The 15,469-nt window shown below is 38.9% G+C and overlaps 1 protein-coding gene and 1 long non-coding RNA gene across 2 annotated transcripts; both read right to left on the reverse strand.

The window, feature by feature from the left end:
* Positions 1 to 311: 311 nt before the first annotated feature.
* LOC143982266 (uncharacterized) lies at positions 312 to 11,620 on the reverse strand. Its single transcript, XR_013274422.1, has 3 exons — positions 11,487 to 11,620; positions 9,479 to 9,545; positions 312 to 3,182 (listed from the first exon to the last, which is right to left on the reverse strand). It is a non-coding gene; the product is annotated as an uncharacterized LOC143982266 (long non-coding RNA).
* Positions 11,621 to 12,596: 976 nt separating this feature from the next.
* Positions 12,597 to 14,818, reverse strand: LOC143982267 (claudin-22-like). Its single transcript, XM_077480845.1, has one exon. The coding sequence runs from the start codon at positions 14,475 to 14,477 to the stop codon at positions 13,902 to 13,904; it is 576 nt and encodes a 191-aa protein (XP_077336971.1). The 5' UTR covers positions 14,478 to 14,818; the 3' UTR covers positions 12,597 to 13,901.
* Between the last annotated feature and the right edge of the window lie 651 nt (positions 14,819 to 15,469).

Raw genomic sequence — 15,469 nt, forward strand, 5'->3', positions numbered from 1 at the left:
TCACTTGAAAGCAGAGTTCCACCCAAAAATGGAACTGCCGTTTTAAGGGAAGGGGACCCCCTGACATGCCACATTTGGCATGTCATTTTTTTGGGGGGGAGCGGATACCCTCTTTTTAGAGGGTCCCAGCTCCCACTTCCTCCCGGGGCACAGCGGCGTCAGAACTAAGTTCACCTCTTCCCCCTCCCTCTCTGCAATCATCTGGGACGTGTCACAGGTCCCAGATGATTGCCCGGCCAGTCATAGCATGCCGGGCGGCTCGCTTCACAGCTGGGCACCCACAGTGACAATGTCGGCGCTGCAGAAACGAGCGGTGCATTTTTTCTGCCGCATCATTGGACCCTGGGACAGGTAAGTGTCCGATTATTAAAAGTCAGCAGCTGCAGTATTTGTAGCTGCTGACTTTGAACTTTTTTTTCAAGCGGAACTCTGTTTTAAGGAAACCAGAAAAGAGTAGCTGCCCTCCCTTTAATATTAGCTGTTTAGCTATCTCAGTTTTACTTACCATATCCTCCTCTCCTCCAGCAGATCAGGCTCCCCTATGTTCCAGTTGTAGACTGTTCCTCAGTGTCCTCATTTCCAGTTCATAGCTATGGGTCCTGCATCATCTTGATGACATCAGGGGTATACAATACCGGAGCATAGGTTAGCCGAAACTGCAGAGACTGGTCTTGCAGTAGTAAAGAGCCTGCTGGAGCAGAGGATCAACTAATGCCGCTTACACACAACAGTTTTTTCCATCAGAATAAACTCTGACAGTTTTTCCGATGGAATTCTGCTGAAACGGACTTGCCTACACACAATCACACCAAAGTCCGATCGTTTATAACACGGTGACGTACAAGACGTACAACGGGACTAGAAAAGGGAAGTTCAATAGCCAGTAGCCAATAGCTGCATTTTTGGTCCATCGGAACAGCATACAGATGAACGGTTTTCCCGATAGAAATTGATTCCATCGGAAAGATTTAAAACATGTTCTATTTCTAGGTCCATCAGAATTTTGGAAAAAAAAAAGTCTGCTGAAGCCCACACACGATTGGAAAATCCAATGAAATGATTCTGTCTGACTTTTTCTAGCGAAAAGTCAGACCGTGTGTACATGGCATAACACAGATTTTTCCCTTTCCCCTAAATGAAAACGAGCAGCCCCATAGAAACTGAGGATTTTTTCTTGCCCTGGAGTTTGGCTTTAAGAAATCCTGAACCAAGAAAATTATACTGTCTTAGCTGTCCTCCTTTTGAAATGTTAGTTGCCCAGCTGTCTCTAGTTTCAATACTTTCTGTGTTAGGCTTGATTCACACTAATGCGTTTTGTGATGCATTTTGCATTTTGCAGAAATGCAGTGACATTTTTTAACATGGGTTCCTATGGAACATGTTCGCATTAATGCATTTTTGTGCCTCTGCATTTTTGGAAAGGGTCGGGGACTTTTTTCATGCAAAATGCAGCGTTTTGCATGTAATAGAAGTCAATGGACCCGCATCCAAAATGCAAGTACCGTGTTTTTACCGCGATTTTGCAGCGTTTTGCAGGTTTTTTTTCGTTTTTTTTTTACACTGTATATAGATGGTTGCTAAGCAACCACACTGTAAAAAAAATTATAAAGAAAAATGCAAAATGCAGCAAAAACGCATGCCCAAAAATGTGGCAAGCAGCGCAAAAAGCACTGCAGAAACACTCAAAAGCAACATGCATAGATGTGAATCTAAGGCCCCATTCACATATCGTGTAGTGGGAATGTGCATTCCGACTTGCAATTTTGTGTGCACAATTTTTAAGTGATTCCTTTTAGCACTTAAATGGGCTGTCTTATGTTTTTTGCACAAAAGAAGCTAATGCACCTTTTTTGAGCGATTAGCTTTATGTGATTTTAAATGGGCATTTTGCTGGCCATTCTTTAGTTGACAGTAGCAGCAAAATTGCATAGTGTTTGGGATGCCATTAAGAATAATAGCACCCAAATGTGTCTCGCGTGTTTTGCCAGGATTTGGAATCGCAATCAGAATCACAGTGATCGCTGAGTGTGAATGCAGCCTTAAAGAGGAAGTAAACCCTGATGGGTTTACTTCCTCTTTGTCTCCCTGCAAAGGTAAAGCATAATGTGATGCATAGTAGCCCATTATGTGTCACTTACCTGACAAAGGAGCCAGCGATGTCACCGCTGTCCCCTGTAGTCCGGAGCATTCATCTTCTTCCGGGTATCGCTGCTCCGGCCACTCACAGTGCCGGAGCAGCGATGACGTTGCTCCCACGCATGCGCACGGGAGCCGCCACTAACGGAGATAGTGCGCCTGCACGCCTCTGTCTACGGCGTGTGCAGTAGACAGCGGTCACTGTATTTTAGTAAATATCTCCTAAACTGTGTAGGTTTAGGAGATATGTCTTGGACCTACAGGCAAGCCTTAATCTAGGCTTACCTGTAGGTCAAAGTGGTTTGTAAGGGTTTTCAACCAATTTAACCTTCATTCTATCTCTAAATTATTATTGTTGGCTATTTGAAAACCCAGCAAGAAAAGAAACAGTGGAAAAAACATATTTTGGGAATATGCAGTTATTTTTGGCATATACATTCTTAATGGTCTTTGATAGGGAAACTCCAGAACTCAAGGGGGTTCAGTAATGTTGACTGCTGAAACCGAATCCAAGAAGATGTATTTAATATTCAAGCATGTAGCTATCCACAAGCAGTGAGAATACAGTACATGGTGCTCCGTTCAAAATAATTGTTCTGAAATGCCTGGGAGCCTCATAGTACAATTTATACATTCTGCAGGGGGTGGCACCTTGAATGGGACTCTTAAAGTCCCATTCAACTATTTGGTGATATTTATTGATATGCAGATGGTCATTCAACATATACATGTCACTTCCCAAGTTCTGTGGGAAAGTCAGAGATAGACATTTTCACAGCTAAAGGTGTGAATGGCATTTGACCATAACCAAAACAACTGTTACATCATATGACTTCTAACATATTTGTACCAAGCAAGTATATCTGCTTAATAAAAACACATATTTTGATACTTATAACTAAATGTTTGATAAATAAAATGGCTATTCCATTTACTCTATCAGCCTGCATAACTGAGGGCATATGACAGGAGGGTATCCATTGCCTAAACACATTTTGCTAGAAGGTGTTCCTCTTTCTCATCACAGAAAGTTGGGAGGTATGCATCTATAAAAAAACAAAAAACAAAGAGACAAGAATAACAATCATTTGAAGTAAAAATGTACATACATTTTAGTTTAGTTGAAAATATTGATAGGAGCTGAGGGGCAGCGCCAAGAGGAGTAGACATGCCCGCCTGAAGCTCTGCTCTCTGAGAGAACGATAAAGCCGAATAACGGTGGGTGTTTGCCAAACACCCGCACATAAAATAAATCAATTTATGCCCACAGCACTCTTGAATTCAGGGGTCTTAGTCCCGGTGACGTTGGACAGAATATGGGTCCCAAAATCAAACAAAACAGCGCCGCCTCACAGCACAGCTAAAACAGCACAGCAGCAGTCTGCCTCAGGTACCTAAAATTAAAGGCATATCAACTTAAAGCGGAGCTCCACCCTAAAGTGGAGCTTCCGCTCATTGGAACCCTCCCCCCCTCCGGCGCCACAATTGGCACCTTTCAGGGGGGAGGGGGTGCAGGTACTTCCGGCATAGATATCCGCAGAATCTGCGGATATTTACGCTCCTTTCCGCAGGTCCCCCGCTGTCTGCTGGGAAACACACAGATCCCAGAGACAGCGGGGACCATCCTTATTGCGCAGCGCGACTCGCGCATGCGCAGTAGGGCACCGGGAAATTAAGCCGCACTTCCTGATTCCCATACCCAAGATGGCGGCGGCAGCACCCGAGAGACGATCGAGAAATCGGCTACGGGTGCCGACATCGCGGACGTGCTGGGCGGGTAAGTGTCCTTATTTTAAAAGTCAGCAGCTGCAGTATTTGTAGCTGCTGGCTTTTAAAAAAAAAAAAACGGCGGAACTCCCGCTTTAAAGGCTTATACTGTCATGCAGACTGCACCATATGATTCTGAATTACATTGGAAGATTCACCTCAGAACAAAATTACCTCACCAGTTACACTGAAACAAATAGAAAAAATGCTTCACAAAGCATTGAAAAGCACCTCTGACCATATTACTACTAGCCTTACCAAGATAATAAGAGAGCTGGGTCAGCACTTATCCACACTTGAAACCAGAGTAGATGACATAAATTAACAATGTAGAATGCTATAATGAAACTGACAACCTTAAAGAGAAAAATGCAACATTACAGACAATATTCGAAGACTACGAAAATCATACTAGACGCTCTAATTTGCATTATTAGAGGTATTCCTGAAACTGACTTACAAGCTACAATGACAGCACTTTTTCAGGAACTACAACCGGCCATCCTGATAGACAGCCTGGAAATGGACAGGGTTCATAGACTAACACCTAAAAAAATCTCCCGCGATATCACTGCAAAGTTTCGATTCTACAGAACAAAAGAACAACTACTATCTGCAGCAAGGAATAAAGAAACTCTTAACTTCCAAGGACATAATTACCAGCTTTTTGCAGACTTCTGCCAACTTACAATAAATAAAAGAAGGGCCTTAAAACCCTTAAAACGAACTCCAAACTACCCTTCAAGACATACATCTGCTGAACTCAACACAGAATCAAGAAACCACTCGACAAAGACTAACATCATCTTCTCCAAATAAATCTTCTGTGTTGCCAAGGAGAAATGAGCACCAGAGCACACATAAAAGGGGCCTATATTGATCGCCTGATCAAGTCCCTGATGACTTTATGGACTGAAGAATGCTATATACTCATATTTCTCTCTCTATTTGATGGATAATTTCACCAATCCTTACTGTCTATTTCACATTTTGCATCTAATTAATTATTATATTTAGACACACTCGGTTATGATAATGTGAGCTCTTTTCCATTTTCATAACTTCATACTTCTAGGATTTTTTTGTAATTTATCGCCTCAAGGAGATACTTTAATTGTCTTAACAAATTCTTAACCACTTTCAGACCGCACTATTTTGCTGCCCAGACCACTTGCGATTCGGCACTGCGTTGCTTTAACTGACAATTGCGTGGTCGTGCAACGTGGCTCCCAAACAAAATTGGCGTCATTTTTTTCCCACAAATAGAGCTTTCTTTTGGTGGTATTTGATCCCCCCTGCGGTTTTTATTTTTTGCACTATAAACAAAAAAAGAGCGTCAATTTTGAAAAAAAACACATTATTTTTTACTTTTTGCTATAATAAATATCCCCAAAAATATATGAAAAAACATTTTTTTCCTCAGTTTAGGCCGATACGCATTCTTCTACATATTTTTGGCAAAAAAAAATCGCAATAAGCGATTATTGATTGGTTTGCGCAAAATTTATAGCGTTTAAAAAATAGGTAATAGTTTTGTGCCATTTTTATTAATACATTTTTTTTTTTTTTTTTTAGTAATGGCAGTGATCAGCGATTTTCATTGTGACAATTGTTACCAATCCCATGGTCGAATCGTAGTGCAATACTTACCACTATAGCGTCTACAATTCCAAAAGCACATGACTTGGCTTCTATTAGATTACCTACTTAAAAACCCAACACATAAACTTAATATTGAACTTGCACTGAAAGAATACATTGTAAACAACTATACCCCTGATATATCCCTGCTCACTCTGTGGGAAGCTCGCAAACCAGTTTTACGTGGTATATGTATGAGATAAGCAGCTCTATTTAATTGAGAACGTAGAGCTTTATATAACAAATTAGAAACAAACTTTAACACTTGCTACATGGGATTTCAATCTAACCCTTCCCCTTTCTTACAATTGCAATTGGATAAGGCTAAACTTGGATTTGACCTGTTTCTCACAGAATCAGCAGATAAAACTATCAATAGATCACGCCATAATTTTTACATAAAAGCTAATAACCAGAAACTCTATTAGCCAGTACGATCAAATCTCACAACTCTCCCACTAAACCGATTTGCCTCAAAATATCTAAAGATATTTACTCCAATAACCCAAAGAAAATACTTCAAAAATGTAAAACACATTTAAACACTTTATATTCTTCTGACACTGAGCTGGATACATCCAAAGCAGATGAGTTCTTTTCCCTCCCCTCATTATCCACAGCACAGTTAGAGCTACTAGAGAAACCTGTATTGGTTGTAGAGGTGTCTATCAAAATACTGAAAATAAACAAAAGACCTGGCCCTGATGGATTTTCCGCACTATATTATCGTACATATATTGAAACATTATCACCCACCTTAATTGATGCCTTCAACTCTATACTATCAGGTCACTCATTTAGACAGGAAACATTAATAGGAATTATTTGTATGCTTCACAAACCAAACTCGGATGATAGTACCGTGCTATCTCTTTACTAAATGTAGATATAAAAATATTAGCCAAAATCCTTGCTACCAGACTTAGTACATTCATTGGTAAAACTATACATAAAGACCCAGCAGGATTTATCCCTATCCAACAAGCAAGTGATAATATTAGACGTGCCACCCTTCTATCACATGCTGCGAAATTACGCCGCACCCCAGCGTTTTTCCTCTTATTAGATATAAAAAAGGCATTTGATTCCATTTCATGGTCCTATATGCACTATACTCTTAGTAAATGGTGATTTGGCCCATTGACCCATTTGACCCATTTCTTAAAATGGATCTCAGCATTTTACTGCAAACCTAAAGAGTACATTAAATACACAGGTTACAAATCTGAAACATTCAACATAGAAAGGGGCTGTCATGGTTATGCAGTAATCTTCCTCTGTCTGCCTACCTCTCCTCATGTGTTCAGACTAAGAGGCCAGCCACTTCCACCTGGTGGTTTTTAAAACCTCTCCTCTAAGCATGGCTCCACCCCAGGCCCTATCAGGTAACCCTATATTAACCTGTGCACTGCAAGCCAGCGGGGCTGATGAACCATTGTGTATTCACTGTCTGTTTGGCTTCCTGTTTCCTGCTTGTGCTTATGCTCTACGTTTGTCTCTGTTACCGACCTTGGTGTGTTCTCAACTATTCCTGTCTGTTCATGACCCTGACCTTTTGGCATGTCCCCGAATATCCCTATCTGCCTGTGACCCTGAACCTTTGGCGTGTTCTCTGTTGTTCCTGTCTGCTAGTTGCCCTGACCTCTGCCTTATCCCTTTACTATCCTTGCTGTTCCAGCCTGCTGTATACTTCTCCCGTAGTCTACTGTGAGAGTGAGCTGTGAGACCCTAGGGGCCGCCACCTGGAGCCAGACTGCAGCGCAGTCCATCCTCACCACTCGAGGCTCTGGTGAACACCTGCTGGCTCCTAGACTCTGCGCCCTGGGGAATCTATGCTCTAGCTCCAACAGGGATCTGTGTTAATGATCCAGTATACTTGCTTCCTGAACCTCCCTGGGTACAATCCGCAGCAGTCAGTCATCGGTCCTAGGTTCCACTATCTTAGCGGTGCACTTCAGATTCCTATGGAGTGCATCTGTCACATGGTCTCAGGTGACCTGACATAGGCACATGTCAAGGATGCCTACTCTCACCTTTATTATTTGCTTTGCCTATTGAGTCTTTAGCACAAACAATAAGAATGGAACCTTCTATAACAGGCATAGAAATGTTGTCACCACAAGATATGTTTATTTGCGGATAACATCTTTCTATTTTTATCTTCACCTCAAATTTCAGCTCCTAACCTTATGAATATATGAAAAAACGATTCGATCATCTCAGACCTTACGGTTAATACTCAAAAATCAACAGCACCGAACATCTTGTTAACCACTGCAGAAAAATGAATTGTACAAGAATCATTACCCTTTAAATGAGCTACACATTTTATTCCTTATCTGGACATCCAGCTCACTGCCAGCCACTTGGATTCATTTTCCGCTAACTATCCTTCTTTACTAAAATTAACTACAAACTTGCTTTTAAAATGGCCATCTATACCGACTTCACGGGTTGAGAAAATAATAAAGATGGCCATACTTCCTAAATTCCTGTACCTTTTCAGAGTTCTTCCAATACACATGCTGACCTATTTCCTGAGAGTAATACAACAAAAATTTATAAAATTTACTTGGGGGAAACTCAAACCACAAATATCTAGAGAAACATTATTCCTTCCCAAAAAACATGGTGGCCTAGGATTTCCAAACATTTCATTATATTATAAAGCTGCTCAACTAGCACAATCCATAAAATATCACTCCAAACTGAGATTACCCTGTGGGTTACCATTGAAGCAATAGATTGTGACCCTCTCTCCATACACAATATTTCATGGTTATGTCCCATAGATCGTAAAACTTTAAAAAACCCAATCACTAAACATTCTCTAGCTAGCTGGGATAGACTCAAGATCTCTCATGGTTTGCAATCCAAACATAATCCACTTCTATATTTTCTCAAAAACCCAGCTTTCTATCCAGCATGGACTTATTCCAGATCTTTTCGGGCTTGGTCCAAAGCAGGTATAACATGTTTACATCACATGATCCTAAATACAACAATCTGTCCCTTCCCAGACTTATGCAAGTCTTTTGGGCTCCCCCCAATCAGAAATATTTCCTTATCTTCAAGTTAAAAATGCTTGTATTCCTTTTCAAGCATCGACGACTCTGTAGAAGATTTTACTAAGTTTGAAAATATATGCATGAAAGACCCTCATGCCAGATGTGTCATATCAACAATATACTCCACACTGCTTGTTAAATCAAATGTTAAATTACCATCTTATGTGGTGAAATGGGAAAAAGATCTTGATTGAACTAGATAGATAAATAAAACAGAATGGTCTGCAATCTGGTCCAATATTAAATCTTTTTCTCCTAATGTGATAGATATTGAAACCACCTACAAAGTACTCTCAGGCTGGTATTTGGTTCCTGCTACAATAGCTAAATTCTGCTACAATAGCTAAATTACTCAGGTCTCTGCTCTTGCAGCCGTCCAGAACAAGGAACATATATATACATGTGGTGGAATTGTTCTATTATATAAAAATTCTGGAAAAAGTTTTTTTTACTCGCTTCAGAAATGTTTGAAATAACAATAATACCAGATCCAGAAATTGCCCTTTTAAATATAAAACCTGATTACATGACTCGTAAACAATTCAAGCTATTCACACAACTTATGACGGCCACGAAACAGACAATAACTAAAGCATGGAAAACTCCCTTACTAAACATAGCAGAAACCAAGCACAGAATGAATCGGTTGTTGTTGCATACAAAAATGGAAGCCCTAGACAAAGAAAATCTGAAAGAATATGAAGGTCTATGGAAACCATGGATTGCACATTGTTTACCTATAAACTTTGACCACCAGGTACTCCAATCATGGTAACTAACATTTTTATATGCAGCAATGATAAAACTATAAGAACAGATTATGCCTCCAGAACACCCCATGACCTCTGCCCCCCACCTTTCCTTACCTTTATTTTCTTTCTTTCTTCTTTCTTTTCTTCCTTATTTCTTTCATATTATCATTTCCTAAGGTACCTAACAGTAACAGGTGTTATGTAATATATTTAAATTAACACACTCAGCGGTTTGATACATATACTTTATTCAAATGTTTAAAACATATAAGAACTCAGACACAAATAGACCTAATTTTCTTTCATTGACTGATAATGATCCTCTAAATCAGTGATTCTCAACCAGGGTTTTGTGGAACTCTAGGGTTCCTCCAAAGGTTTATAGGGGTTCCTTCAGCATTGGGCAATTTCTGCCTCTCAGTTAAGTTCCCACTCACACAATTGATCTTTTTAGCTATCTGTAAGGAGGTAATTCTTCCCAATGACCACAAGTGTAAGAACCATTCTTCCAACTGACCATCACACTATTGTATTATGAGTTGTAGATTTCTGCTTTTTAGCAGGGTTTCCCTGAGACCGGAGAACTAGTATTTCAAGGGTTCCTCTATGTTGAAAAGGTTGAGAAAGTCTGCTCTAAATATTAATGTAAGCTAATATTGAAACAGTTTGAACACTCTGTATCATTTTGATAAATAGGGAACTTTTTTAACATTAATTTTATCATCTGTGTGTTATATTAATACAATGCTATAACCTACTTCTTTATTTTACATGTAACTATTAAAATACCTTTAATTGACACATTATACTTGTTACCATATGTTGATCTTTCAATAAAAACCTTTGAACGAGAAAATATTGATAGGAATTGCCATTTTTAATAACATCTATCCCTCACTCTATGGCAGACTTGTATTATCTGTGTAGTAACTAAGTGTTGTATTTATAGTGGGAATTTCCATCATTCGCATTTGTTATCTTGTAAGGCAGTAACCGGCTCTAATGTTGGCACTAAATATTTGCAGCAACAGTTTTTTTTTTGTGGTAATACAATGAGCTAGGTGTGCATATTGCAGTGTGTTGCCCTTCATTTTCAACAGTACCACAGGGCACATGCATAGGTTAAACAAAGACACCTGTACCTCAGTGTGCGTAATAAAAAATGCATTTGTTGCCTTGCAATACACAATGAAGCAGGTGTAGTTTTTGGTCCATGGATGCAGGTTGAGACCCATTGAAAATGAGTGGGCAATGTGTGCCAATGCGCAAAAGAACACGCATTGCATAATGGCACATAGAATTAAAAAAAAAAAATTCTACTACTATTGATCTCTCACGCATGTAAGAATTAAAAAATCTGTAAAAGACTCAATCAAAGCAAATTTTCAAGACTTTTACCCAAATACTCAGTGTGGCACTATAGTGTAGCACTATATATATCCAGAGGCTCAAAGGTTATAAAAAAAATCAGAATATTAATGTCAGGGCTGGGCTCAGCCCATTCTTCTCAAAGCTGGCCGCTCAGCCGTCGGCTAATTCCCAGCACCTATCTCTCCACAGTGACTCACCTGTTGATGATATCCTGCTCATCAGTCCTGCCTACGTAAGCCATCCAGTCCAGATGATCTCTGCCTTCACCTTGGTCACATCTCTTGAAACGCTCTCCTGTGTACCTGTTAAAGACTTGCTTGGCTGACATTCCTTCTGGCTCCAGCTCCTGTTTGCTGTTCTGCCTTGCTCATCTCTGGCTCCCTGATGTTTTGGCTTGTCTGACTATCTGTTCAGGCTTGTGAACTCTGACTATGTTTTGACTACACTTACTTTACCTTTTTTTTTTTATTATTATTAAACAAGTGGGATTTAACTGTACTTCTGTCTCAGTCTAATTCATGGTTTCCGACAATTAACAAGTTAGATTATTTATTAAAGCAAACTTTTTAGGTTACCTAGAGCCTTGAAGTCCAGTGAAATAAATTTGCAGGAATTACATCCCATATTGTCATCACATGTAAATCAAAAAAATAATATATAGTAATACCAAGATTTCAAAATCACAATGTTCTCTAAATGAATGCCTTGGTGACAATTTAGACAAGCAAAGAGGACCAACACTGTCTGTTACCTTGTTCTAGCAGGTATTGTATTGGTAAATTCCATTCCCTTGTATCCTGGAGACATCAGTAAGTAATGTTGTGTTGCCCTCATCCTATGACTGACAGCTAGTACTGAAGCCATTGTTCGGGATGTACAATATACTCTGAAAATAAGCTGCTTAACAATACCTAACAGAACAAGATATAGTGGAAATATGAGTCACACAGAGCAATAAATCCAACTCCAAAAATGTTTGCTCTGTATTTCATTACAGAAATCCTATACACATGTTTATTTAATCGCTTGGTTTTGCTGTAATTTACGTTTTACCAAGAGGGTGTACTCTACTGATGGAATCTGAAATTTGTCTACAGTTAAGCTCAGGGAATGCCCCAAGAGCCCATACAGGCATCACAGCACACACAATAAATACCATATGCATATACGTGTTACAACCAGATTAGACATCTCTTCATGGGCTAGCATATAAAAAAAAATGTAATTCACCAGCTTTCCATATACGATTTAAAATTTGTTGAGCTGCTAATTAACACTGATAAAATACATTGAAAATAAACTATTAATTCACTCCACTATACATTTTTCGTCAGCATCTTACTGCCACTACTGTATTGTAAAGGGTGAGTTGCATGGAGTTTGATTGTCCTCCATGTGTTTGCATGGGTTTCCTGCCATTTCCCTGTGTTTTTTTTTTTCTATAAACTAAACACCTAACCTTTTTAAAACTTTTCTAACTTTTAATATGTATGCTTGTGCTTATATGGTAGGACATTAGACTTTAAGCTCCTTTAGGGTCAGGGGGTGGTGTGAATGGTTTTCCACACTCTATAAAGCCTTGCAGTGTTGGAAAAGATTTCAGTGCATGCAAATTAAAAAGTCAATAGTTAAATGTTATTTGTACTCCGACGCCCACCACTACGTCCTATATCAGAAGCAACAAAGTATCCATTGATTCATAGCTATCCCATCTACGATAAATCCCTATTGTAAATGTAATTATGCCACTAGTGTGGGTACTCACTGGCATGTATGCGTCTCAAAGTTGCAAAAGAAATTCCTCTGCCTGGGTTTTAATTGAGAAAACATGTGAGCAAATCATTTCCACAATGTCTCCTTTCAACATTTTTATTGTCGAATAATAAATACATGTGAAAAATAAGAAATCCATTATTTGTGACTTTTTATGGGTTATACTTATGGTTATACTTATGCTTCCACAGATAACACTAGAGAATTGTAGTTAGTTACAGGGCATTTTTTACTGAAAACTAACAGAAAATCTGCAATCATTAAAGTAACCCATAAAACATTTTTATGTTAAACATTATTACTAACATTTTGACATTACTTTGAAATATCTTTATAATAAGCATACAAAATAATAACAGATCTTAATAGCTGCTTCAAGCAAAACATTAAACATCTACAGATTGAGCAAAATAGGAGTTGTAATGTTTAGTTGTTGTTACACACATCTTTCATGAGAAATGTCAGCTATAACATTCTTCTCCTTCTCCTTTGTAATATAATATAATATAGAAAGAGCTTTTACAGTATATCTCATGTGACCATTCTGAGCCAGTCAGGAGCCTGTGGTGCACGCTTGGAAATTTGCTCTTGTCATTTTATACGGGCCACACTAAGAATTAGCATATGCATTTAAAGGGTATGTAAGGGCAAAACAGCTTTTTTTTTAGAATTTAGATAAAGTAGGTAATGGTTAAGAACCCTGTCATGTATTTTTTCTGTCTGTGCCCAGTTGGGAAGATTTTGTCTTAATTTCTGCCCCAGAACTCGATATCCTCTGTTAGTTGCTATAAGAAATTTCGCCTCAATTCCCACTCCTCTGGCAAGTCAAAAATTTTGAATTTAATTGTCTTGTCACCAGTGCAAATAGGAAGGGGAAATATTTCAACTGGGACACAGAAAGCAATATAAACCTGACAGATGTTCAACTCCTTTACATTCTATTTAAAACCATAGTTTTTGCATTACATTCAGTTTAAATTAAGCTGGTAATTTCAATTACTTCTCATGAAATTTTTATCTGCTTGGAAAGTTTGGAGCTTAAGTATCCTTTATTGGCTAACTTGAGTTAGATGCAAGTTTTGTGGATAACTTAGATCCCTTCATCAAGCTGATAAAGGGATCTGAGTTATCCCAAAAGCTTGCAACTTTAATAACTTGAGTTAGCCATTAACCGGTATCACTTAAACTCCAACCTTTCTGTGTTAGTGGATGGCCAACATAGTACAACACTCTACTGCTATCTACTTGTTTGATTTACTGTGTAGAACCCAGCAGATGGTATGCAGTTGTCATATCCAATAGCCTGTTTAGTTAAATGCTGCTATAGGTAATGCCAAAACCAGTTTTAAATATGCCATTAAAGTCCACTTTTAGGTAATTTTAATTCGGAATCTTAAGAAGCACGGAGCTGTGAGAATATCAGTACAATACCTCCCGATAACATAGAGAAACCACCTGTCCAGCCAGCATACATTGCATCTCCAAATTCCCAGCGGGGAACGTCTTTAGGGATGTTATCGTCCCAAAATTTGACCAAAGTGTCATAAGCAATGTAGGACACAGAGCCAAAAGTCAGGGCACCTGACACTGCAAAAAGAATTCCTCCAAGAAGCGATAGCATCTTTTTCACATGGCTTTCTGTGTCATCAAGGCATTTCACCCAAGTCAATGTAGGCACTGAAGCTATAAATCCTAAGGCTCCAAGGAACACTGAGAGGCACACCAGGGTACGACCCATTCGGATTTGAGGAGTAAGGTGCAGTGGAGTCTGGTATTCTTGACATAGACTTAGACCCACATCCTGAACAACACATGTTTTCCACAAGCCGAGCTGGTAATATTCACTGACGAGAAGGCCTGGAGAATAGGTCAACCATTGTGGAAGAAATAAGGCTACCACGCAACATACATAGCCAGACAGTGATAGAAACAGGCCTGCTAATTCGGTGATACACAACACTGCCTCCATTTTGTTTCCTTTCCCCTCCAGTTTGCACTGCCAGTCTGTTGATGGAGATTTTGGAGCTTTCTTATAATGAACGTGCTTTCAAATACCCATGGTCTGAATAAATCAATCTCTTTTTTTTTACATTGCATGTGAGAGCCTTTTGTTCTTTTTAAGTCCATTCTATTTTTAGATCTGTGGTATCATGGGTTACAAAAAAAAGCAGCCAATAAAAACGTGCTGTATTCTTCTGTAAAAGCTTATAGAAACAGATTAAATGACCTTCCTACTTGGCTTAATCCAGAAAGAAACAATCAGGGATTCAGAATGTTTTTTGAAGAATAATCCTTCAGCAGACAGTGTCCATTATGTTATGGGAACACTGTACAACTTAGCCAGAGAAAATGTGTCAACGTTTTCTTTATTCTGAAATATTTCATGTCCCCTAAATATTTTAATTTTAACAGATGCATTGATAATTTTTTCCGAATTCAATCTCAAACTTTCAATACACAATTTTTTCTAGTTGTGAGCTTGCCAACATAGACAATGGCACTGGAAGTGCCTCAAATTGATGCACAATACCAATGAATATAATGGCACAATATTGCATTGTGAATTTTGTGTGCAGTTTCACATTATTTAAAGGGAACCAGTTCTCAATCCAAAACCATAACCTATTCTCTGCTATATTAGCATCATTATGCCACGTACACACGATCGGAATTCCTGCCAGAAAAAGACAGATGAGAGCTTTTCATCGGAAAATGCGACCGTGTGTATGCTCCATCGGAATTTAGCTGTCCGAATTTCTGCCAGCCAAAAATTTATAGCATGTTCTCAATTTTCCCAACGGAAAAAAATTCTTTTGGAAATTCCGATCGTATGTATTCAATTCCAACATGGCAAAAATCACGCATGCTCAGATTCAACTACGGGACAGAAGCTATTGGCTACTGGCTATAGAATGTCGGAATTCCGTTATGAAAACCATCAGAGCTTTTTCCGACGAGAAT

The sequence above is a fragment of the Lithobates pipiens genome, unplaced genomic scaffold (genome assembly GCF_037356315.1).
Source record: "Lithobates pipiens isolate NorthernLeopardFrog02 unplaced genomic scaffold, aLitPip1_a1.2 Scaffold_16, whole genome shotgun sequence".
Classification (NCBI taxonomy): domain Eukaryota; kingdom Metazoa; phylum Chordata; class Amphibia; order Anura; family Ranidae; genus Lithobates; species Lithobates pipiens.

Excerpts from the sequence above, each read along its gene's own strand:
- LOC143982267 (XM_077480845.1), bottom strand. The coding sequence starts at position 14,477 with ATGGAGGCAGTGTTGTGTATCACCGAATTAGCAGGCCTGTTTCTATCA.